Raw genomic sequence first — 26,582 nt, 5'->3', positions numbered from 1 at the left:
ATTGGTTTCTGGTTACTTACTATTATTTTTCTTCACAGTATGTAAAAAAAATTGCTGGTTAGATTATTGCATATCAACAAGTAACTAAGTTCCTTGTCTTTTTCATAAGTCCGCTGTCATACAACTTTCGTGATTCAGTACCTACCTTCATTATCTAATTTGTGAGAATAAAACAAATGAGTTAACTAAACAAACATCCAGACCTAATTTTGCACAGTCTCCAACGTACCAGTTGCATCAAAAATGAATGAAATGTTCATGGAAAATGCCAAGTTGCACCTGCATCCAGTATCTACAAAATGGAGAGCACCAAGCATTTTTGTACTAGTTACGCAGTGAACTAATGCAATAGGGTTGGGATCCCATCAGTGACAAAGATGACACCAACCACCACCCAATTCGACATTCATCATGGTGATGGTATATATGGATGTATGTAAATGTCTAAACCAACACATTCTCTCCACTTTCTCCCAATTTACGAAAAAAAAAAATGAAAAATTGTACATCTGTGTAGACTTAATATGTTCAAAACAAAATTGAAGCAAATCACTATGTCTACAATGTGTTAACCCCATGTACAAAATAATGTCTCACATTATGGCACAGTATCAGGTATGTTTTGACCACAATTTCTATAAATCCTACTCAGCACAGCAGCAATGACAAAACAACGTACAGTGGTTTTGGAGGATCGCTTGCCAGAAGTGTCCCATCATTGCGGACTTTGCCATCATCATCGTCATCAGAATCTGAGTCAGCAGCATCCAAAATTGAAGAAGAAGATTGTGGAAGAGATGATGGTAAAGGTCCTTTCCCATTTTGACGAGATCTTGCTGGTACTTCCTGCTGGCCCATAACTAACTCATTCAGCTGATCCACAATCATGTCCAAATCCTAGAAACCAAAAATAAGAAACTTTCAAGCAGAGCTGCAGCTAAAAAAAAAAAAAAATTTGCATTAATGTTCTAACAACAAAAGACAGTCCAGATCACAATATTTTTTTTTTTTTTTTTTGTTACTGTAATTAAAAATAGGTAATATATTGCGATCTGCACTGCCTTTTATTATTAAAATGTTAAATCTGACTGCTGTGGTTCCTCAATGACATAAAAATTATTGTATTAATCTTCTATTCCAAGGATTGGTTAATAGCTATAATTTTATCCACTGCTCAATGGAAGCAGATTTAAGAGAGTAATTTGGCCCATCCATATTAATATCTTGTGATCTGATCACATTAAAACTGATGAATTTCCAAAGAACAAGCTTCCACCTTCAGGTGTACACAATACTTTGATTCTTGTGCGTGTGTGTGTGTGTGTGTGTGTGTGTGTGTGTGTGTGGGGGGGGGGGGCCTGCACGTGTGTGCGTGTGTGAAGATGGAAAATTGAGTCTCGTAACAAATAAATACCCCACTCATACGGTTATGGTTGGCGGGGACTTCAACAATCCAGAGCTGATAGAGAGCATCATGACTGATACAGGGATTAGTGATCACAAGGTCGTTGTAGCTAGGCTCAATACCGTTTCTTCCAAATCCACCAGAAACAAACGCAAAATAATTTTATTTAAAAAAGTGGATAAAGTGTCACTAGAAGCCTTCCTAAGAGACAATCTCCATTCCTTCCGAACTGACTATGCAAATGTAGACGAGATGTGGCTCAAATTCAAAGATATAGTAGCAACAGCAATTGAGAGATTCATACCTCATAAATTGGTAAGAGATGGAACTGATCCCCCATGGTACACAAAACAGGTCCGAACGCTGTTGCAGAGGCAATGGAAAAAAGAAGAACGCGAAATCCCGAAGATTGGCTAAAATTTACTGACGCGCAAAATTTGGCACGGAATTCAATGCGAGATGCCTTTAATAGGTTCCACAATGAAACATTGTCTCGAAATTTGGTAGAAAATCCGAAGAAATTCTGGTCGTATGTAAAGTACACAAGCGGCAAGACGCAGTCAATACCTTCGCTGCGCAGTGCCGATGGTACTGTTACCGACGACTGTGCCGCTAAAGCGGAGTTATTGAACGCAGTTTTCCGAAATTCCTTCACCAGGGAAGATGAATGGAATATTCCAGAATTTGAAACACGAACAGCTGCTAGCATGACTTTCTTAGAAGTACATACCTTCGGGGTTGCGAAGCAACTGAAATAGCTTGATACGGGCAAGTCTTCAGGTCCAGATTGTATACTGATTAGGTTCCTTTCAGATTACGCTGATACAATAGCTCCCTACTTAGCACTCATATACAACTGCTCGCTCACTGATAGATCTGTACCTACAGGTTGGAAAATTGCGCAGGTCGCACCAGTGTTTAAGAAGGGTAGTAGGAGTAATCCATCGAACTACAGACCTATATCATTGACGTCGGTTTGCAGTAGGGTTTTGGAGCATATACTGTATTCAAACATTATGAATCACCTCGAAGGGAACGATCTATTTATACGTAATCAGCATGGTTTCAGAAAACATCGTTCTTCTGCAACGCAGCTAGCTCTTTATTCGCATGAAGTAATCGCCGTTATCGACAGGGGATCTCAAGATGATTCCGTATTTCTAGATTTCCGGAAAGCTTTTGACACCGTTCCTCACAAACGACTTCTAATCAAGCTGCGGGCCTATAGGGTATCGTCTCAGTTGTGCGACTGGATTCGTGATTTCCTGTCAGGAAGGTCGCAGTTCGTAGTAATAGATGGCAAATCATCGAGTAAAACTGAATTGATATCAGGTGTTCCCCAGGGAAGCGTCCTGGGACCTCTGCTGTTCCTGATCTATATAAATGACCTGGGTGACAATCTGAGCAGTTCTCTTAGGTTGTTCGCAGACGATGCTGTAATTTACCGTCTAGTAAGGTCATCCGAAGACCAGTATCAGTTGCAAAGCGATTTAGAAAAGATTGCTGTATGGTGTGGCAGGTGGCAGTTGACGCTAAATAACGAAAAGTGTGAGGTGATCCACATGCGTTCCAAAAGAAATCCGTTGGAATTCGATTACTCGATAAATAGTACAATTCCCCAGGCTGTCAATTCAACTAAGTACCTGGGTATTAAAATTACGAACAACTTCAGTTGGAAAGACCACATAGATAATATTGTGGGGAAGGCGAGCCAAAGGTTGCGTTTCATAGGCAGGACACTTAGAAGATGCAACAAGTCCACCAAAGAGACAGCTTACACTACACTCGTTCATCCTCTGTTAGAATATTGCTGCGTGGTGTGGGATCCTTACCAGGTGGGATTGACGGAGAACATCGAAAGGGTGCAAAAAAGGGCAGCTCGTTTTGTATTATCATGTAGTAGGGGAGAGAGTGTGGCAGATATGATACGCGAATTGGGATGGAAGTCACTAAAGCAAAGACGTTTTTCGTCGCGGTGAGATCTACTTACGAAATTTCAGTCACCAACTTTCTCTCCCGAATGCGAAAATATTTTGTTGAGCCCAACCTACATAGGTAGGAATTATCATTAAAATAAAATAAGAGAAATCAGAGCTCGAACAGAAAGGTTTAGGTGTTCGTTTTTCCCGTGTGCTGTTCGGGAGTGGAATGGTAGAGAGATAGTATGACTGTGGTTCGACGAACCCTCTGCCAAGCACTTAAATGTGAATTGCAGAGTAGTCATGTAGGTGTAGATGTAGACCTCAGAAATGTGTTAAGTTTCCGTGTGATAAACAGGGTTAGGATTTTTTGATGAACACCTTTTTTTTTTTAGGGTAAATTAAACCCCTTTAGAAAGATACCACAGTGCGAAAGTTTTCCTGTAGTTGTGAAAAGAACATGTTTTCATGACCCTTTTTGGGATCTTTATTCCTTTACTGTTTTCCTCTGACCCTGTCCATAATCCCCATTTTTCTTTCTTTTGTTTTACTGTAGCTTCTTGGTAATCACCTTGAGAGCATTTTACGCTGAAGTGCCAAACTGGCATAGGCATGCATATTCAAATACAGAGAGATGTAAAAAGGCAGAATATGGCGCTGCGGTCAGCAATGCCTATATAAGACAACAAGTGTCTGGTGCAGTTGTTAGATCTGTCACTGCTGCTACAATGGCAGGTTATCTACATTTAAGTGAGTTTGAATGTGGTGTTATAGTTGACACACAAGCGATAGGACACAGCTCTCCTAGGTAGCGATGAAGTGGGGATTTTCCCATATGACCATTTCACGAGAGTACCATGAATATCAGGAATCCGGTGAAACATCAAATCTCCGTCACATCTAAGGCTTGAAAAGGGTCCTGCAAGAATAGGACCAATGATGACTGAAGAGAGTTGTTCAACGTGGCAGAATTGTAACCCTTCCACAAATTGCAGAGTGGCTCTAGGAACATTCTTCTGAGTATCCGCTGGCCACCAAACTCCCCAGAAATGAACATTATTGAGCATATCTGAGATGCCTTGCAATGTGCTGTTCGGAAGAGATCTCCATTCCCTCACACTCTTATGGATTAATGGACAGTCCTACAGGATTCATGGTGTCAATTCCTTCCAGCACTACTTCAGACATTAATCGAGTCCATGCCACGTCATGTTGTGGCACTTCTGCATGCTCACAGAGGCACTACATGATATTAGACAGGCGTACCAGTTTCTTTGGCTCTTCAGTGTATTATTCATATACTATCCCTCTCACTTTACTGCTATAAATAACTTACAACAATGCAAATGAGAATGAGTGTACTTCACTGACTGTATTTCACTCTATCCTTCTAATTTCACCAGAATCAGTAGCCTGCTGTTCGGGAATGTTACTTTGTTACTAAACAAGTTTATTACTAGATTTTAGATTTTACCATAGCGAAGGTGTCCAAGTACCTACTTTTTTTTATTCTGGCTCATAAATCCAAACCAAATTCCATAGAAATTGATGGAGCTGTTATGCTATGTACTATTTATGACTGAGGAATTTTGTTAGGAGAAAAACACCAGTGAGATCGCATCAAACAATACATTTCCAGCTACGAGTATTAAAAGAAGATGACTCTTCAAACAAACAAATTACACCAGCCTCTGTTACAAAATGCATTTGAAGCAAAATTTGAAGGAATTCAACATGTGTGCAGTTCTTACACAAGCAGAAATTCTGCTAAGTAAGTTGAACCATCCAGCCTTCAAGGGATTTATTCAGGAATACACAAATAATACTTTAAGAAAAAACTACATAGAGCCCATTTAGTAAGAAACAATAAAAAGAATCAAGGAGAAAGTGTCTATGACTGATGTGGGAATCATTGTAAATGCAACTACAGACCCAATGGAACAATATGTTTTAACATTTTAGTTTTACCCTTAGCAGGGGAGATAATTAAGCCCATGTTGTGACAAATATACAGCCTGTAGAAAGCTAATGCCAGCACAGTAATGCAATCTATCATAGATTTCTGTCAAAAACTGTGGCCTAGTGGTATAAAGTTTGAAATCATTCTTCTGGTGGTTAAAGACCAGCCTCCATGCATGGTCTCAGTTGTTAATCAACTGAAAATTTTTATTCCCTAACTTGAAGTACGTTGACATACTTGGTCCATGCCCTTCACGGGGATTGTGAATCCATAAGGAATGAAGATGACATTGCGTATCACTTCATCTATCCACTGAAAGCTCTGTGCAGTGTTGTTGCCTTCCCTTCCAAGTTTCCCAGCCACTACTTGCTGGAGATCGTGGATTTAGTGTGCTGCTATGTTGTGCGAGAGTTTTGAGAAGATTAAAAGAGTTCTTTCATTCTTTGTACCCAGTCAACGCAGATACGATTTCCAAGCCACAGTCACTTTCATTACCAGTGAAAATACATAATTTGCAGTCAGAACTATTTTTTGTCCATAGTTACAAACACCTGCTTGCAGCCATTGCAAAGGACAGAAGAAAAGAAAAAAACAATGGGATACTGTTACTTCTGTGAAGGAGAGGCAGATGGCCTTACCAAAGTCTAGTCTTAAGAAGAACCCGGATACTGAGGAATTTACCACTCCTATACAGTTGTCATTCTAAGTGAGTAGCAAGTTTGCTCCAATGGTTTCTGTGGTTGTCTAAAGAAGCTGTAGCATCTACAAAGACATTTCTATCTCCTAATACACACTTATTTTTAAAAACGTAAAGACGCCGAATGTCTTGAATTACAAAAGATTCATTCATTTTTCTTATGAGCAGGGTGTATATGTGGAGAAGAAAAATAAATAAATAAATTCCTCGATTTTTATTGCCCGGTAAAAAAGCACTTTTAATGTGTGAAAATACACTTCTTCATAGCTCAAAAATAGACTTCTTCCATTTCAAGTGACAGTACACTTTCCCCCAAAACTATAAAAATATCAATCCTTTTAATGGTAAATGTTTAATACACCTGCGTAGAAATTCCTTGCACTCCAGAAAACAAAAAAACTTGGCAAAAAAGAAGTTTTGGAAAGATCTTTAATGTGCAAGAACATTTACACTGCATATTTTCGTATTCTATGGATTCGAATTGCACCAGACACAGCACATTAGTTTCTGAAGCATTGACATTGAGATTGAAATGCACTTTGGTAAGCCAATCATAGCTCATGTCATGTGATCTCGCCAGCCAATGACAGCAGATATTCAGAGAATAGGACACGTGATGTAGTCAGCCAATAGCAACATCACTGTTAAGTAGCACGAACCCACAAACAGGAAAAGTTAATGGTTTAAATTAATGCACATCGTGCCGCTACAAGAAAAGCTAAGCTTTCACATATAATATTGGTCTTTTTATGTGTGTTACACTTTAAGATACATCACACAAATGTGCCAGTAAAATTTTACGTAACCTGTTAGAAACAGATTTGTTTCAGCAGTTGACTGAGAGCACCAGAAAACATTTTAATGCGCGCAGGCAGGACAGTGTGGAATGAAACACTTCGTTTCTAATAAACTGACTGTCTCTGTGGAAAAAATTAATAAAAGCCACATTTATTTCGCAAAGCGACAAAAATAACTTCATTGTTCTGCAAGACGATTAATGCTCGACAGCAAAATATGGAAATAAAATAAAATCAGAAAACTGAAACTAATAACATATTTTGGCCTTCTGCAATTATGTGAATGTGTTTTAATTTACTTGACCACTCCCAGCTACAGAAATCTGTTTTGTTTTCATTTGACGTGAGAACTGTAAACGAGGAGGAAGCAGCAAAATCACTAAAAGTAAACACGGCTCACATGGAGACCAACTCCCTCCCCACTACAACCCAGAGTGTTCTGCATATGTGCGAATCTGGCAGCTTGGGCATGACAGAAAAATTTTTCCAGGTAGCAACTGGCTGCCTGTTACTATTGATGATACAGATAACAGCCACATTTCAAGTAGCCAGAAGTGGAAAAGGTACTGCCAGTATGCAGCTCAACTGTGCATGCGTGTGAGCTCGCTGACAACTGCTCAAATGTACCAATATAAACAGTTGTGACGTCATGCTCACTGGCAGCAGTGTACTGTTATAAAGTATTCCATAGTCTTCATTCTAAAGCCTGTAACACATTTTGCTGTTTATCGGTTCTTACCAGTCAAAACTGTAAAAATTTAACTGAAAAATTCCAGAGTTTTTCACGGGTTTCTCCTGGATAAAAAAATTCCCAGGTTTTTCCCAGATATCCCAGAGCATACACACCCTGTATGAGTGATGATTTGCTGTACTTTTTTGCAACGTAATAAACAAAAATAGAAGAAAGAGAATTTTCTGCATTAGCTGAGTAATTCAGCACCTTTTTGTTCCTTTCTTACCATGTTTTAGCACCTTTTTTCCTTTGTTTTTCATCTAAAAATACCAACCCTGTTGATCAGGTTTTAACGTGGGTTGAACCAAACGCTTGTCTTGAGTAAGAGCCTGCAGATACCGGCCCCTTTGTGTAGGTTTCCTTTACACACTGTGGCTGAGGTGTCCATAGGTTTTTCAGCAAAACCAGCACATTCTATAAGAAATACAATGATGTGAAAGTGTGCTTAAACAATCCCACAACCGTACTATCAAATAACTGGGAGAGAAGATCTGTACAGTCTTTATCAGGAACATGTGTATAGGGAGACCACATCAAACCTGATCATTATATTACCTTCTCCAACATGAAGACGTTTAATTCAGTGGATAAAATCATTAGTGTTTTTGCACAGCGACCCACATGCAGCATAAGGAGGCTAGCTAGATGTTCCGTCTGTCTGTAAATTGGGGACTCAGTAGAGTTCACAATGAGGAGAAGTTGCTTTTATCATTACATCAATGATAAAACTATCATCTGGCCCACAGACGTGAAAGCTGGGAGAATTCTTAGAACATCAGAATGGCAGTCACAACCACATTAGGTTTACAATGACAGAGAGAGAGAGAGAGAGAGAGAGAGAGAGAGAGAGAGAGAGAGAGAGAGATGGTGCACTGCCCTTCCTTAACGTCCTGACTTGCCAGAAAGCCAATGGACACCTCAGCCACAGTGTGTACAGGAGACCTACAGAATGTTTGGAGTGCACAAAATACCATGCACGGTGACTGTTACTATAGGGTGTATACATGGACAAGGAAAAAAATTCCCGGATTTCCCGGTTAAAAATACACCTTCTCTTGGATGAAAATACACTTTTTCTGTGTTAAGTGGCAGTATACTTTCCATCAGAATTGTAAAATTTATCAATCCTTTGAAGGGTTAAGGTTTTATGCACAAGCTTGAACTTCCCGGCATACTAGTAAACGACCACAAGCGAAATAAAGAAAGATATTTGATGTGCAGCAACAAGTACGCTGCATATTTTCATATTACAAAAGTATAAATTTGAATTCCACCAAACACAGCACTTTAGTATCCGAAGCATTGAAATCGAGATTGCAGTGCGCTTTTGTAAATCAATCATAGCTCAAGTCATGTGATCTCGCCAGCCAATGAAAGCAGACATTCGGAGCATAGAACATGTGATGTAGTCAGCGAACAGCAACATCACTGTTAAGCAGCGCAAACACACAAGTAGGAAAAGTACATGGTTTAAATTAATATACAAGTGTGGCTGTAAGAAAAGCTATGCTTTCACGAATATCAAGAGTGCAGATGGAAACCCAGTTCTAAGCAAAGAAGGGAAAGCAGAAAGGTGGAAGGAGTATATAGAGGGTCTATACAGGAGCGATATACTTGAGGACAATATTATGGAAATGGAAGAGAAAGTAGATGAAGATGAAATGGGAGATACGATACTGCGTGAAGAGTTTGAAAGAGCACTCAAAGACCTGAAACGAAACAAGGCCCTGGGAGTAGACAACATTCCATTAGAACTATTGATGGTCTTGGGAGAGCCAGTCCTGACAAAACTCTACCATCTGGTGAGCAAGATGTATGAGACAGGAGAAATACCCTCAGACTTCAAGAAGAATATAATAATTCCAATCCAAAAGAAAGCAGTTGTTGACAGATGTGAACATTACCGAACTATCAGTCTAATAAGTCACAGCCGCAAAATACTAACGCGAATTCTTTACAGACAAATGGAAAAACTGGTAGAAGCCGACCTCGGGGAAGATCAGTTTGGATTCCGTAGAAATATTGGAACACGTGAGGCAATACTGACCCTACGACTTATCTTAGAAGAAAGATAAAGGAAAGGCAAACCTACGTTCCTAGCGTTTGTAGACTTAGAGAAAGCTTTTGACAATGTTGACTGGAATACTCTCTTTCAAATTCTGGAGTTGGCAGGTATAAAATACAGGGAGCGAAAGGCTATTTACAATTTGTACAGAAACCAGATGGCAGTTATAAGAGTCAATGGACGTGAAAGGGAAGCAGTGGTTGGGAAGGGAGTGAGACAGGTTTGTAGCCTCTCCCTGATGTTATTCAATCTGTATATTGAGCAAGCAGTAAAGGAAACAAAAGAAAAATTCGGAGTAGGTATTAAAATCCATCGAGACGAAATAAAAACTTTTGAGATTCGCCGATGACATTGTAATTCTGTCAGAGACAGCAAAGGACTTGGAAGAGCAGCTGAACGGAATGGACAGTGTCTTGAAAGGAGGATATAAGATGAACACCAACAAAAGCAAAATGAGGATAATCGAATGTAGTCTGGCAATCGAATGTAGACTGGCAATGGCAAGGAAAGCGTTTCCGAAGAAGAGAAATTTGTTAACATCGAGTATAGATTTAAGTATCAGGAAGTCATTTCTGAAAGTATTTGTATGGAGTGTAGCCATGTATGGAAGTGAAACATGGACGATAAATAGTTTGGACAAGAAGAGAATAGAATAGAAGCTTTCAAAATGTGGTGCTACAGAAGAATGCAGAAGAATAGATGGGTAGATCACATAACTACTGAGGAGGTATTTAACAGAATTGGGGAGAAGAGGAGTTTGTGGCACAACTTGACAAGAAGGGACCCGTTGGTAGGACATGTTATGAGGCATCAAGGGACCACAAATTTAACATTGGAGGGCAGTGTGGAGGGTAAAAATCATAGAGGGAGACCAAGAGATGAATACATTAAGTAGATTCAGAAGGATGTAGGTTGCAGTAAGTACTGGGAGATGATGAAGCTTGCACAGGATAGGGTAGCATGGAGAGCTGCATCAAACCAGTCTCAGGACTGAAGACCACAACAACAACAAGATGCTTTCACGTCTAATACTGGTCTCAGAGATCAATTGGCCACCAGAAAAGCAAAGCTTTCACATATAAATTGGTCTTTTTTTACGTGTGTCACACTATAAGTAAGATACATCACACAAATGTGCCAGTAAAATTTTAAATAATGACATAAATGTCTGGTCTTCTGGGCTCAAAATTCTTCTAAGTGGCTGGTCCTCAGAGTGTTAAGTTTTAAATAAGAGTAGAACACACTGTGATTTAAGAAATCTATCGCACATTCTCACAAGCAACATAATTCATCTTGCGTAAAAGGAAATTTGCATTGAAAGAGATGGTTTTCAAACCACCGTTCGCAATATTTTCCAGTGAGCTATTAGAAACAGGTTCGTTTCAGCAGTTGCCGTTGACTGCCTGAAAACAGTCATTACTGCGTGTGCGCAGCTACAATTACGTAGGAAGCCTCTATGTTCATAGGTTTAAAGCATTAAAATGTCTTCCATTATGTTATAAAAGAAACAAGACATCAGATAATACACCTAAAGCACAGGAATTTCATAAACCATACTAAGATACATAATTCCACTTAAAGTGTACATTCGTGTTTCCAAATTCACAATGAAGTAGGCCCCAACCTGATACTAAGGTTTTCAGTGTGGTTTTCCGCATGTAATTTTTCTTGGAGTGCCAGTACTACATTGTCTCATGTTTGGTTCTTTATTATGGCATAATGCCATACATGCCAGAAGGTGAAAATGTGCACTTGACATCCAGTAAACAATTGAAACTAGCCAATAGTCTGGAATGAAACACTTCGTTTCAAATAAACTGACTGCCTCTGTGGAAAAGATTAATAACAGCCAAATTACTTCAGCAAATCGATGAAAATAATTTCACTGTTCTGCAATGTGATTAATGCTTGACTGTTAAAAACCTAGACATAAAATAAAACCAACAAACTGAATCTAATAAAGTATTTTAGACTTCCAGCATTATGTGAATGTATTTTAATTCAATTGATGGCTCCTGGCCACGGAAATCCGTTTGGTTTCATTTGATGTGAGAGCTGTAAACAAAGAGGAAATAGCAAAATCATTAAATGTAATCACTGCACGCAAGAAAATTTTTTCTGGGTAGCATCTGGCTGCTTGCTACAGTCGATACAGCCAACAGCCCCACTTTCAAGTAGCCAGGAGCAGGAGAATGTACTGTTCATACTCAACTGTGCAGGCACATGATCCCAGTGGCAACTGCTCTAATGAAGCTAATGTACACAATTGTGACGTCACGCTCATCACAAGCAGTTTGTATGAATTATTGCATAGTCTTTCATCCTAATGCCTTTAACACACATTGCTATTGGCAGACACTTGCATGTGCCGTGTGTTTTGTTGCAAATGGCGCATTTCCTTTCCAACGTAAGTTTTACTTTATTTTTTCCTCTTGTTTATGTTTTATCGCTACAGTATAATGCTGCAGTAGCGGGATACAATAATATTCTTGGTTAAACTATCAGTTCTTAGCAGTCAAAATTACCAAGATTTAACTGAAAACTAAAAGAGTGAAAAATTCCCCAAATTCTAAAAAAATCCCATGTTTTTCCTGTTTTTCTCCCAGATGAAAAAATTCCCAGGTTTTTCTCGAGGTGTATACGCCCTGTACTATGTTGGCTGAACAGTACTCATTGTAGGGCAATGCCGGATGGAAAACGAGAGGTGCTTATGCCAACACTATCCTGAAAAATCAGTTGTGGCAGAGCACGCTTTAGCAACAGAAATAAAAATATCTGGAAGCTCCATCAACAAGGACGGTGGTTTGGGGCTCAGCACAGCTGGGGACCCAGCCAATGCATTTAAAAGCAGGCACAAGGGATGGGGGAAGATAGCATTACTATATCCAGCGAGGAAGCAAGCAGCAGTGAAATCACAGCCAGTAGCATGGCTGTATAACTGAGAGCAACAGTGCTACGCTAGTCATTTACCACTTAGCAATGGCCGAGGAGAGCTCAGTGAAAAGCTTGTAGGATTTTAAGCATCTGGCGTGCCTGGAAGCCTGAAAGGACTTTATTCATTCATATCACCGTGAGATTCATAGATAAAGGATTTTCTGTGATGAACTGAAATTAATTTATATTTATCCTCCCCTTAGGTGCAGTGCGTCTGCTAAAGGAAAGACTGCAAGAGTTGAGGGTAAATTATTTAAAACTGAGTTGAAATGATCATTAGCTAGTAAGTAACTTTGAAATGTATTAGCAGTCAAGCTGTGCATTGTAACTGAACTTTACCACTGAAATTTCCATTAGTTATACTAAAACACTGTACAATGCATCCTGCCAACTTTACTGTGTAATCTTCCCGTAAACTAGTAACCTCTCAAAACCGGTTACTAATATTTCCAATACATCACATATATCTCATTTCAAATTTCGTTTTTATCTTTCAACAATACATATTCTTTCTTAAAATGTACCTTTTAAAACAAAAACAAAAAAGTAGGAGTTTGCTATGCATCTATGTTAATTTGTTTTCAGCCAAGCAACACAGCAATGATCCAGGTGCATTAGTCATATTGAAAAAACAATAAAAACATTATTACAGTTTTGTATCAATTAAAACAAACCTCAGACACAGATTAATAAGACAGATTTCCATAAAATACATTTGATGGTTTTTGTTTCTGCTGTTTGTGAATACACATATGAAGTTTACAATTATACACAAATGCTGCATTTAAATTACCTTTAACCTGTGCACAGGCCTTCCTAGTTTCAAAACTGTTAACACAGAAAGGCACTACAAGACCTTATACAGTATATTAATATAAATAAATGAGGTTCCAACCACTATGTTCACAGCCTACATGGCCGAGGTCACTAACGCACACTTCTGTGGTGGCACTCACCCCAGGGGTAAGCCAGTTCCAACCCTGTTTGTGGAAAAAAAAATTTCAATACCACTATTTGGTCGGCAAGGGGAGCAGAAGTGGTGGGGTAGAGTTCCCGGTCACAAGACTTTGCGATAATGTCCTGGTTTAAATACCAAACCCCTCAGCTGTCTGTCACAAAGTGAGTGTATGTGACACTGTAGATGGATGGGGACGTTAAGCTTGGTGCCCCCCCTCCCCCCCCCCCTTTTGGTGCTTTTCCCAAGGAGTAGGCTATGTATCACCACACACACACACACACACACACACACACACACACACACACACACACACCTGCAGTATTACAAATAATGTGATGCAGCATGTTGTTGTAAAACGGGAAGATAAAAAAGAAACCATTATTTTCATTGACAAAATGTGGCTTCTGTGGATACAAAACATTTTCACATGCAGCTTTGTGTTCTATGGTATGCCATGGGGGATAGAGAATTCACATTGAGCCTGATGTTGCATATAAAGTTGAAGTACTGGATTCAGAAATTTTCAAGGAAGAACTTTTATTTCTGTAGCACTGCAAAGAGAAGAAGGTGATGGTACAATGGCCCATGTAGTCATTCCTTTGACTGCTTCTGCTCCATTCTTACAATGGTCTAGGAAAGCATACTCTAATAAGTGAATCAGCAGTTGCTTTTGATCTTCTTCATGCTTCAAAACTGTGATATGTACACTTGAAGGAAATATGATGCCCAATGATTTTTGTTTGTATTCATTGCTCTCTTCACAACTGTGTAATGAACATTGTCACGTAAGGTCCCAATGCTTGGTGCGATATTAGCTTTCTGTAAATTTCAACCAGTCACAGTCTGTCATTAGTTACAATGGTGGTAAATGTATTGGGTAACAGCTGACTGAACCTCAAGCTGTGGGATTCTTGGTGTAAAGTTAAGGCAGTGTTCATTCACCTACTCTCAACATTTCTGAGATGAAGACTCATGTAAGATCGTACAGTGTCTTGTTGATCTATTCCCAAGAAGTATGCGGCGTGTTCTGGTAAGTGTATTACAAAATGCTCTGCAACCATCCCCCAGGCGCAAAATGTATTTTATTTAGCATCCACTGCTGTTGGGCATCTGCGCTGACTTGTGTGTTTAAGAGTATTTATTTAGTGTACGCTCTATTTGAATCAATAAAAGAGTGTGGGCTTGGAAGGAAGCATTTTCCAAAACGTTTTGCTAGTGGTCCTTGTAAGTGTGTAAACTGTACACAGTGCAATTACTGAGTCAATACTTTTTGTTTCTGGCCTGAACACTACATAAACCTCCTAAAACTTTATGCAACTCTCTGGGATTATAGTACATTCTGCATATTATGTACAAGCCCTTACACCCCTTTTCCACACTCAATATGATGATGAAGGCTAGTTAGTTACATGTTCCGTTGATCAATCTCATGGAAACCATTATGTTGTGGAATGTGCCAAGTCCATAAGAAATGAACACATGAATCAAAGTGTTAATTTATCTTAATATTTTTATTGTGTGTCCCATTCACTTAAACGGCACAAAATGCATATATTATATGCATAGATTTATTTATTCCTATTCAAAAATTCATCAGTGGTATAGAAGGAGTTATCAAAGAGATACGATTTCAATTTATTTTTGAAATTGTTACTGCTGCCTGTCAGATATTTTTTCATCTGGTAATTCATTGAAAAGTTTCACAGCAGCATGTTTGACCATTTTCTGTGCCAAAAATAGGTTAAGTAAAGGATAGTGTAAGTCTTTCTTTCTTCTAGTATTATAATCATGAATGTGACTGTTGTTTTTGAACTGGTCCATGTTGTTGAGAAAAAATTTCATTACCAAGTAAATTTACTGTGAGGCTGTACTCCTAACCTTTTAAACAGACACCTACTACGAGCAACTTCAGCCCCACAAGTTATTCTAACCACTTTCTTTTGAGCAGTGAATACTTTTTGCCTAAGTGTTGAGTTACTGCAAAATATTATTCCTTATGACATCGGAGAGTGAAAGTATGCAAAGTATTTTAGCTTGCTAATTTCTAGAAGTTGATTAACCTAGTTGCTTTAGGGGATCCAAAATATTCACATCGTCATGAAACTCAAGCAGTCAAAAAGTAATATTTATAAATGGAGTTCAAACGAGAATCCGATTTTTTAAATTCTGAAAGTGATAGAACTTATTTTAGAAACACAAAAAAAATAGGTTTCTCTTTGTGTAATCAAGAGCAATTAGTGAGTCACATGTAGCTTTGTGCAGAACTGAAAAACTGAACTGGCAATATTTATTTATAAACAGATTTAGAAGATATTTCTTTCAAACATAGAATATGGAAACAAAACAAAGATAAAAATGCATCTGTTACAAGTATGAGTGCAGGTGGCTGCCAAAATGAAAGGCTTGGCCATCATTAAACTGAACATTAATAATTAAGGAGTCATTATTCTTACCTTCCATCAATTGGTCACTTTTTGTCTCCTTTCTTTTTGAATTCATGTGATTGGCTGCTTCTAGGATATACAGTGCTCCAATAAACAACTACTTTTTATGGTGTACTAATGATTTACCCAGAACAATGCTGAACGTGTGTGTCAACTAATTCTGCAGCATTAAGTAAACCATATATGCTATGAAACAAGGTTTAACTAAACACTAAAGGAGTGAAGTATTTGCTATCTCATGCTTTTTATTTTCTCCACATGCTCTATAATGAAATAGGACAAGAACGTAAACTAGACCAAAAACTTCTGACATCAATATTGCTAATTACTTCTTTCCTTGTATGCCTTAGAGTGAAGTCAACATTTATTGTGTAATTGCTTTTAAATATTAAAAAAGAGCACAAAGTTGCTTCACTTAACAGTACTGAAAATAAGAAACAGGATTCTGGTATGTTTCTACTATCTGTATTACTATCCATTATTGATGATAATGTGCACGATTTTTTTTTTTTTCTAATTTGTAATTTTGGAGCACTGCATTCCTCCTCCAATGACATTTTCTGCCAGTGCCACTGCATTTAAACAAATGACTTCATATGGTGTATATGCTACCTTCAGTGACTACATAAACTTGTTCATCTTACTTGTGGCCTACCTCTGGTCTTCGTGGTGGGAGCTTAAATAAAATGAAAAGAAAAGAAAACATGCCATTAGGAGCACAGCAATATAAACAAAAAGGATGTAAGCAAATAAAGAGTCTAAATTTTTGCTTTAAATGAGACATAATATTCATGCAACAAAAACTGACTGCAACACTATGCAAGGAAAAAACTTACCAGATTAAAGTCTAAGGGAAAAACCTACACTCTAAATGAGCCACTGACATGTGAAAAAACTAATGACCAAATGTGAATACTGTGCAGGGAACTGGATTATACTTTAAACTGCTAATAATTATTCAATTGCCATATTCTTATCTATATTACCACGATTACAAGCTACAGAAACCTACAAAATCCTCCACACTTCAAAAACCTGCCTGACATCTCAGTGAAACCCTGTATCACATTTTGTATATCCATTTCTCCAGCAGTTACAATTTGTCTATTTACTCAGTGTTTTGAATGAGTAAGTATTACAGCAAAATATATAGCAAACCAAACTAGGAGATATTTAATATATGTCCCTAAAAGAAAGAGAGAGAAAGGAAATTTACAAAATACTAGAAAATGTTTATAAGAACATCAAAACATTGGCATTTTCCTGAGTGAAACACAATGCATGATTTTTCCAGGTAAACTTGAGGGGTGTAAATGAGATCTTCTGAATTAATAATATAAAAATTTATTTGCACTGCAATTCTACAAGAAACTGCAATGAAATGTCTGTATAATCACATACAAAGAAACTACAGAATTCCCTGACAGAAATGCAGGATAACAACTCACCATTGGCTTGAAGATGTGAGAATTGCGCTGCTGTGGCTGTGGTTGTTGCGGCTGTTGCTGCTGCTGCTGTTGTGACTGTGTCGCTGACTGCTGATGACTATTACCCCCTGTTGGTGGTGTAGCTGGTTTCTGTTGCCGATCCTCCCTAGGTGGTGGTGGTAAGGGCCGCGAAGGAGGATGAGGATCAGGAACGACTTAAAAATGAAAATATAGCAGTGCTGTAACCAGCCAGATGGATACACACTGTAAATACCTGTTATACATTGCTGTCTGTGAAAATTGTCACACTAAGGATCATATGATTGGGATGAGTTTTATATAATAGATTACTGTTCGTGCAAACAAACTTGATACTCGGTGCACTGGTTGATGGGAGTGACTATAAAGGGGAAATGCCTTTACCGTTGCTCCCATCAGCCACCGCGCTGAGTGTCAACTTTGTTTGCATGTGTAGTAGGTATGCAACCAAACACAAATATTTAGGATTACAGAACTGTAGATGATCTGGAAATAGGAGAATTTGGTAGGTAATGAATGCAGCACATGCAACCAGCAAAGCACCACAGCAATCAGCCCAAGGAGTGCTTTAGCATGTCAAGGACATTCTTTTAACTCTGTACTGCATTACATGTTGTCAGACAAAAGTAGATTTTGGTGTCTGGCTACAGGTGGATACAATGACACTGCAATTGACACAACACCTACACCTTAACAGAGGCAGTATGGGAGAATACGCTACAGAATTGTAGAAACAGTATGGAATTTTGATGGTCCACTACACAGGGTTGACACAAGTTACCTCGAGTGAAATTCCCTGATATTTCCCTGATTTTCAGACAAATTTTAGCACTTTTCCCTGACAAATTTTGACATCTCAAGGATAAATTAAGACTAAGTTTACAATCTGTCTTTGCAGCTACAGTACCAGAAACAATAGTCCAAACAACGAAATATCTAACAAAAACTTGCAAGCAGATGACGTTTCCTGATATGAGCAAAAATATTATGTACTAACATCAACATCTTTTGTAATGAACTCTTCTTAAGATGGAGAAAGCAAGCCAAATGGTATATGTTTTTCATTTAGACTACTGATGTTATTTTATTTCAATAAAACGAAACACATTTGGTGACAAAAATATGGATTTCCTTGGAGTTACAAGACAGATTTAAAATACATTCACTGACTTCAGAAATAACCTAAGAAACAAGTAGGTCTCTTGAAAGAACGGTATAAGGTGGGGAAGAATTGTGTAAACCAACACAGTAGGTGACTGCAATAAAATGTTGTTCTACTATGTTGATTATTGTCGGTTATTACTCACTATGTTATGCCTATTACTTTACAGGTAATTTGTGATTTTTCTTTTGAGAAATCTGTGAGTACATAGGTACAAACTGTCAGTGACTGACACAATTTTCTACCTCTTATCGTCCATGCTTCCCAACATATAAACTACTTTTGAAGTGCCAAAATGTAATAGAACAAATAAAGTGTCTACAAGATGCCAACTATACAACGTACTTGCGATGAGACAGTCACAATTCATAAAATCCATTACCCATGGCTCTGGCATACTGATGAGCACCACAGTCCTGGGTCCACAGATAAACCACGAAAATCTGCTGCTTTACACCACACACAAACAGACCTGGCCTGCAGGGAGATCGGTGAGACTAGATCCGATGGGCAGGGTCTGCACATTAGTGGGAACCGAACATCTTCAGATCAGCAGGCACGATCCATTACAGATACCCGCAGAAATGACGTGCGATTTTGGCCTGTTGTGGAAATTCAATTGTGTAGCCAGCTATTCATGAGTCAAAGACAACATGTTGTTGAAACAAGACCACAGTGATCAATCCATGCAAGAGATAACTTCTTCAAATACTCTGAGAATCAATGATAATGAGGATAGGTAGCAACTCACCATAAAGATGATTGCTGAGCCACAGACAGGCATGTAGAAAAGCACACAATCACTCAGACACGACTCATGCACACATGACCGCCATCTCCGGCCGCTATGTCTACAGTCTCTGAGAATCAGGTCCAAACAAGCCACTTCTCATGTCTCCCTGCCTCTTGTTGGCAGCTGCCAGGATAGTGGCAAGAAGTGGTGGCAGCACTGACTGCAAGCTAGGGGTGCGGTAGGAAAGGGAGAAGCAGTAGTAATGAGGGAGTAGGTAAGTGGTGCATGTACTCAGCTGCACCTAGCCAATGATGATACCTGACACCTCAGTAAACAAACAATTTGATCTACTGAGACAAAAACAAAAATTTTCCAGTTTTTTTCCAAATTACCCTAATGTGTTTGACATTTCCTGATTTCCAGAAACTGTGGCAACCCTGCTACTCAACATGCAGTAATCGGAACATCTTAATGTCACAAGTAATCACGAAGAGCCTGGACAAGTGACTTGAGAATATCCCTCTGTGCAATTCATATGTAAATCAGTAACACATTATTAGCAGGTGCAGGAGGATCACAATGAAGTTTCTGAGCATTTGTATCCCAGGTGTGCTGAATGTGCACTATGTTACGCAAACATGCAAGCCAGCCAAGTAGTATAGAAGGTTTACTTATTCATCACATTTTGCCTGCCACTGTCACACTGAAACAGCATGTTTGAGGCTGTCTAAAAAGAGTGGCAGTACACTGGCCACTAAAACCTCCTTGCTGTAGCAGTTGCTAATAAGACTGTCCACAAAAAGCACGAGTTGACATCTTATGTTGTATCTAACAGTATCCACACTGTCGCTCTGTATTTATCTGCAGTGCTGTTCAACAATGGAGGCTGTCAGATGGTGGCTATTATAATATATCTAATGAGTAAGCAGCCAGATGTTGATACATGCTTCTCGTACTTTGGACATGCTGAATACTGTTCGCTGTATATGACCTCTTCCAAACCATAAGCCTAAATGTCGAAGTATGACAATTTTCTGAAGACCAATTGCTATGTGCATGCAGGTCTCCTGGCAGTTAATTTCACATGTTTGTGTCATTTCACAGTTTCTCACTGAACCTGTCTGCCCACATAAAAGGGCACTGCTTATCCTGTATTATGTCAACACTGTGCAGTGGTTGGTTACTGGTATATTGTTCTACATATTATGAGTTTTAGCTCATTTAAGCCACTCTTTCTAGGTGTTACAATTTTCACGAACATTACTCTCCACACACCGTTTTATTCTAATTTAAATATATTTTATATAAGCTTTTATGTGTGAGTGGGGACTTCATTTGGAAGATAATTATTAATTTTCAAACAAAGATCATCGCAGAAATTCACAAGATATTAACTCTTTCACTGCGCATTTACTTTCAGCGGCTCCCGCCCTGTGCGCATTATTTTCACCTGGTGCGTATATATACAACTGCAGCAGTCTACTGTTATTATTGAGATAAAAATGAGACGCAAAATCCAGTATTATCGGTGTAAATCATTTCCTTTAAAAAAAAAAAATCTTTGTTCAGAAAGTCTTATTTTGTTCAAAAAAGGTACTATATTAGGAGAAAAAAAAAATACAAAACATATTACATTAGTAATACTTCAAAGTGTGATATCCCTCGAAACAAAATTCAAACATAAAGGCACACTACATTTTACTTCGTTTATCCTGTCTTGCACATACAATACACCTTCTCTGGGCAGCGAGATAAAGTGGCGCTCGGTTAGGCATAAGGGATTGTCACCATCAGCCGATCTCCTTCCACGACGTCCCTCTGTTTGCGGTTGGTGGTGAATCTCTAGGATCTCCTTGATAAGTTTCTGTTGAAAATCAGATACTGAAATATTTCGTCCCGTTTGACTTTTATATAATGCATGCGCATTGAGCAGAGACAGATCCACCAAATGAAAAAATACTTTTTTATACCATTTTACAGTTTTTCGTACACATTCTACTAAGCATCGTGTCGCTCCTGTCGACGGCCCCCATATTTTCAGTGTAGCTTACGATGCAAGCTGGTTTTGTTTTATGTTCATTCATGGTTCTGTCAATTTTGTCAGTCACTGTAATTTCGCTTGTATGAAGAGTTGAAAGCATCCTCACTTCCCGCTTGTCCTGCCACTTCAGAGCAAGAAGTTTATATGTTGACAAACTTGATCTCAACTTTCCTAAGTTTTTTTGATAAAGCAGGCATGCCTTTGCAGTTTGTTCTCACAGTTCCACAGGCAATAGTCACTCTGTCATGCAAATAAGAAAATAATGTTGGGCTAGTGTACCAATTGTCAACATATAATGTGTGTCCTTTACCAAGGTAACCTTCAAGTAAAGTGAGAACAATGCTTCCAGGTATTCCAACATTTACACCAAAGTCAGTTTCTTTTTTTACATCCGTTGCTGCACCCACATAAATAATAAAGTCAAGAATATAACCAGTTTCACAATCACATAACACAAAAAATTTTACACCAAATCTGTGGCATTTAGAAGGAATGTGCTGCTTGAAGAAGACACAACCTTTGAAGAGAACTAAACTTTCGTCAATGCACAAATTTTTAAAAGGATAGAAAGCACCTGGAAATACTTTTCTTAAGTGATCCACAATTCGACGTAATTTCCAGATTTTGTCATCTCCAGGGTCCTTTCTGTTACCAGCAAAATGTAACATTCTAAGTAACAGAAGATATCTATCTCTTGGCATGATCTGCGCAAACATTGGAGTAGACAGTAACTGATCATTGGTCCAATAACTGTTTATTTCATTTTTTCTCACTTGACCCATCAGAAAATTTACAGCAAGGAAACAGTAAACTTCATCACTGTTTGTGTTTTTCCAATGTCGCAGTCTTGATTTTTCACTGGCATCATTGCAAAGGTGTTCATAATATAAATTACATTGCTCAGCTATGTAGCTCACAATTTCTTGGCTAAAAAGAACTTGGAAGCAGTCGTATAAAGTACAAAAAGCATCTAAATTTATGATTTTGTAACCGGAACCACTGTTATTGAAATTATACACTTTAGGGTCCAAATCAGAATCTTTCCATCTAAAATCAACTGTTTTGTGTCTCTTAGGAGACTTTTCAGGCGTACGCTCAGGCTCTTCTTCGGAATCGGAGAAAGAATCGACGATAACATCAAAATCTGGATCTGCATTTACTGATTCAACATTTATTGGTTCACAAATATTTTTTATATTTGTGGTGACAGATTTATCTGGCAGCTCGTCGTCGTCATTATCTGTCCACCCATAATCAGCTGGATTGGGCATGATGTTGTCCCCGTCGTCACTTTGGTTTAGAGTACTCAGCAGCTCATCGTCTGTAAACGGACGGTAACGTTGCGCCATTTTATTCGGTAACGCAGAAACGGCCACACACAAACTAGGTAATATAACAATACAAATGAACTCAGCAAAAAGAGAATTCAGCATTCAATAGTCGTTCAGGTATTTCCTAGTATTCCAGCAATTAAACTGCATACTTGCACAACAATTACCTCCGACTCGCTGGTCCGATTGTCGGCGTTATACATAACTATACGACTGTACCAGGGAACCGCTGCAACTATTTTTTACAGCAAATAGTATATGTACATCTGGAGCACTGAAACGATTAGTGTATATTTACATCTGGAGCAGTGAAAGGGTTAAACACATAATAAAAGTCATCAAAACACACAACTCTTCTTTGAATAGAAGGATATACGTCAAATTTCAACAATTTAACTGGTTGCACTTAATCTTTCTACCTGAAAGTTCTTTACATTTGTGCAAGTTAAACCCTAATGGGAGGAAAAAACTTCCTGGTTAATGTTTTGAAAATAGATTTATACTCTTTGCCCAAACAAAATTGTCACTATTCCCTGTAAAAGAATGATACTATCTCTCTTTTTTTCTGGAATTTATAGTGATACTAGAAGCATGACCGTAACCCACACTGACAAAGAGTTACTAACAGATGAAAGTATTAATTTACAGACTAAAATATATTATGGAAGTAATAATATTACCAATTAATCTCTGGGGAATTGGTGGTCTTGCAGGAGGACCAGGTTCTGGAATTTCCTCCCTCTCATTTTTTCTACTGTGCTTTGATTCCTTGGATTCATTCTGAGTTAATGTCCTACCCTCCTAAACGTAAACAAACAAAAACAAAATTTGGACTTAACAATAAATCACAAACACAAAAAGTCATCATAATTATTTGTTAATACATGGTACGAGAGGTATTCAAAAGAAAAGGCACAAAACACTGAGTGTATAAGAGACGTTTTTATTCAGAAGTAATCAATAGAGGCCTGAGCTTAACTACCCCACTGTTTAACAAGCTGAAGGATTCCACGTTCCCAGAATTCCTGAAGCTATGACAGGACCCAATTCTTCACTTTGTCCTTCAGTTTGTTGCCTGAGCTGAAGCGCTTCACTTTGAGATGTTTTTTTAGCAGACCAAACACATGAAAGTTGCAGGATGACATGTGTTGGCTGTATGGTGGATGCTTAACTTTCCTCCCAATTTAACTTGGCCATTACATTTTGTGTGACCTCAGTCGTGTGGATGAATGTTGTCACTGGACAGAATCACCCCCTCCATGATCAGCCCAGGCCATTTGCTCTTGATGGACTTGCACAGACTACTGAGTGTCTCACAATATGTCACTGTTACTGGTATTTCTGTGTTCGAGGAATTTCGTGAGTATCAGACCTCGGACCTCGCAAAAGACAGAGAGCAGCATCTTGCCCACTGAAGGCCTATGAATTTTTTAGGGGAAGGTGATGACATTAGATTCACATACCTACATTTATTACTATGTAATCACAAAGGGACATGTGTAAATTTCAACCAGTTGGTTCTTACAATGGTTTGTACCTTCTCATTTGCACACCGCTTATACAATTCTAACAAAGCAAAAGTTACAAAATTTTTAATTATTAAAAATTACAGATACATCTCTCTCTCTCTCTCTCTCTCTCTCTCTCTCTCTCTCTCTCTCTCACACACACACACACACACACACACACACACACACACACACACAACCACACACACACATACACATATTATTACATGTTCAGAAATTCTCCCATGGAGCAGGAAGGGGCTGTCATGCAGATATGATTTCAATTTTTCTCTGAAGTTGCTTTTATTACCTACAAAACTCTTTGCATTACTGGGTTATTGGACAAATACTTTTTGAATGATGGATACTGACAGTAATTTCTCCTTCTAGTATTATATTAATGAATGTACTGTTTCCGAACTGTGATTTACTGTTGAGAATAAACTTCATATGGGGAGTCAGTATACTGTGCAGCTGCTGTCAGTATTCCCAATTGTCAAAAGAGCTTTTTACAAAAAGTTTTGGAGAGGACACCACATATTGTCCTTATTAGACAGTTCTGTGCAAAATATACTTTCTCTGTCAATGAAGAGTTGACACAGAATATGAAGCCCTAAGACATTAGTGAATGACAATAGGAAAAGTAAGTGACTTTTTGCCATTGCCATCTCCTAAGTCAGCTATCACATGTAATGCAAAAGTTGCATGTCACTTTACGATCATCTGTAACAAATGTTTCCCAATTCAGATTCTTATAACAATATTATGAAAAGGATAGATTGCTACTCACCATGTAGAGGAGACATTGAGTCGCTGAAAGGAACACCACAGAGACTACTATACATTTAAGTTTTTGGCCAAAATGCTGTCTTCTGAAAGCAGAAATCACACACACAAAAGCACAACCCTCACGCACATGATCACCATCTCTGTCCGATGCAGGCAGTATGTAAGAGTGAGTGAGTGTGTGTGTGTGTGTGTGTGTGTGTGTGTGTGTGTGTGCGCGTTTTCTTCTTCAAAAGACCATTAGGCCAAAAACTTAAAATGTATAGCAGTCTTTTTGCAGTGCCTGTCAGACTCAATTGCCCCTGTATATATATCATTTTCACAATATTGTTATTCCATCCTGGACTTCCAGTTTCTTAATTCAGATTCTTATCATCTTAAACATCTAAGAATTTTCATTTATTGGTTTGTTATTGTGCATTATTTCAAATACTGTGATCAGTTCTTGTGCAGTACAGAATTGCAGGTTTGTGTTTTATTCACATTCAATGGAAGACCATTTAGAGAGAATAAATTACTAATTTTCATTGAAATAAATGAAATAATATTTGTAGTTTCAAGCACTGAGGTTCTACATTAGGACTGATTGTAATACTTGCATCATCAGCAAAACAGAACTTTGTCTACTTCTTAAATATAACAAGAGCAAGGGCAAATGCAGAACTGAACCCTGTCAAATTCTGAAGAAGCTGTTTTATTGCATACACTCTCTCAGTTTCCTAATGCAACACTCTGCATCCTTTTAGTTAGACAGAATGAAAACTAAGCACAAGCAAGATCTCTCATACCATAAAATTTGATTAACATATTGTTTAAGTAATGACCTGAATTTGTGCAAAGTTCCTACGAAGTGTATCGCCTCCTGGAGCCTGAACAATGGAGGATGGTTCACCTGCTGTTGCTGGTTCTTCTTCTTCATTTTCAGAACCGCTATAATGGTAGTCCTCACGTTCTGCAACAGGAAGAGCAAAACTGGTCATATTTAACATGATAAACACTTGCATTAACTACACTGAAATAATGCAACAACTGATGTGCCATCTTTGAAGCATCAGTATAAAAGGTATCGATCTTTCTGATTACTGTTACCGACGCTCAGTTCTGGCACCTTTGTCTCTTTGATGTCATGAGGTGACTATCAAGCAGACTAGAAGACTAATACAGAAGGCATGACTGAGAAAAACTGAGAAACAAAATGAAATGTTCTTTTTGAGCTTCATTATATGACTGATCCTGAACATTGGTGTAATTTGGTTGATTTATGTTTCAGGTATCAGCAGCATGTGCTGCTGCCCACAGTGTGGCCTCAGCTGCCAGAAACTGCAGTCAGGTGTGTGTGAGTTGCATCTGTGTGAGTATGTGTGTATGTTGTCTATTTTTGACAAAGGTCTCATTGGCTGAAAGGTCATTTTCCGACAGTCTTTTTGTCATGCCTCAGCACCTCCGCTACATGGAGAGTAACTACTATCCTTTTCATAATATTGTTACATTCCATCCTGGATTTTCTATTGTTTGATTCTGTTAGAAATCAATATGTTTGTTATTAATTCATATTAGATTTCATATGTTTTTTAGCACCCACTGTGAACATGAAACCGGAAAACCAAAAACTATGGGCTAGTGCAGCACCTACTATGGTGATA

General features: G+C 38.4%; 1 protein-coding gene across 3 annotated transcripts in view; it reads right to left on the bottom strand.

The window, feature by feature from the left end:
- LOC126456891 (serine/threonine-protein kinase mig-15) overlaps positions 1-26,582 on the bottom strand; it is a 330,660-nt gene that overhangs the window by 144,459 nt on the left and 159,619 nt on the right. For all 3 annotated transcript variants that reach the window (XM_050092726.1, XM_050092727.1, XM_050092728.1), the window contains exons 9-13: positions 25,764-25,891; positions 23,326-23,446; positions 17,361-17,554; positions 16,568-16,588; positions 680-897 (exon numbers count right to left, since the gene is read on the bottom strand). In XM_050092726.1, the coding sequence (XP_049948683.1) occupies positions 680-897; positions 16,568-16,588; positions 17,361-17,554; positions 23,326-23,446; positions 25,764-25,891 (682 nt within the window). The remainder of the gene's footprint in view (positions 1-679; positions 898-16,567; positions 16,589-17,360; positions 17,555-23,325; positions 23,447-25,763; positions 25,892-26,582) is intronic.

The sequence above is a fragment of the Schistocerca serialis genome, chromosome 2 (genome assembly GCF_023864345.2).
Source record: "Schistocerca serialis cubense isolate TAMUIC-IGC-003099 chromosome 2, iqSchSeri2.2, whole genome shotgun sequence".
Lineage (NCBI taxonomy): Eukaryota > Metazoa > Arthropoda > Insecta > Orthoptera > Acrididae > Schistocerca > Schistocerca serialis.
Note: the sequence above shows the minus strand (reverse complement) of the source record. Positions and strands in the feature narration are given on the sequence as shown.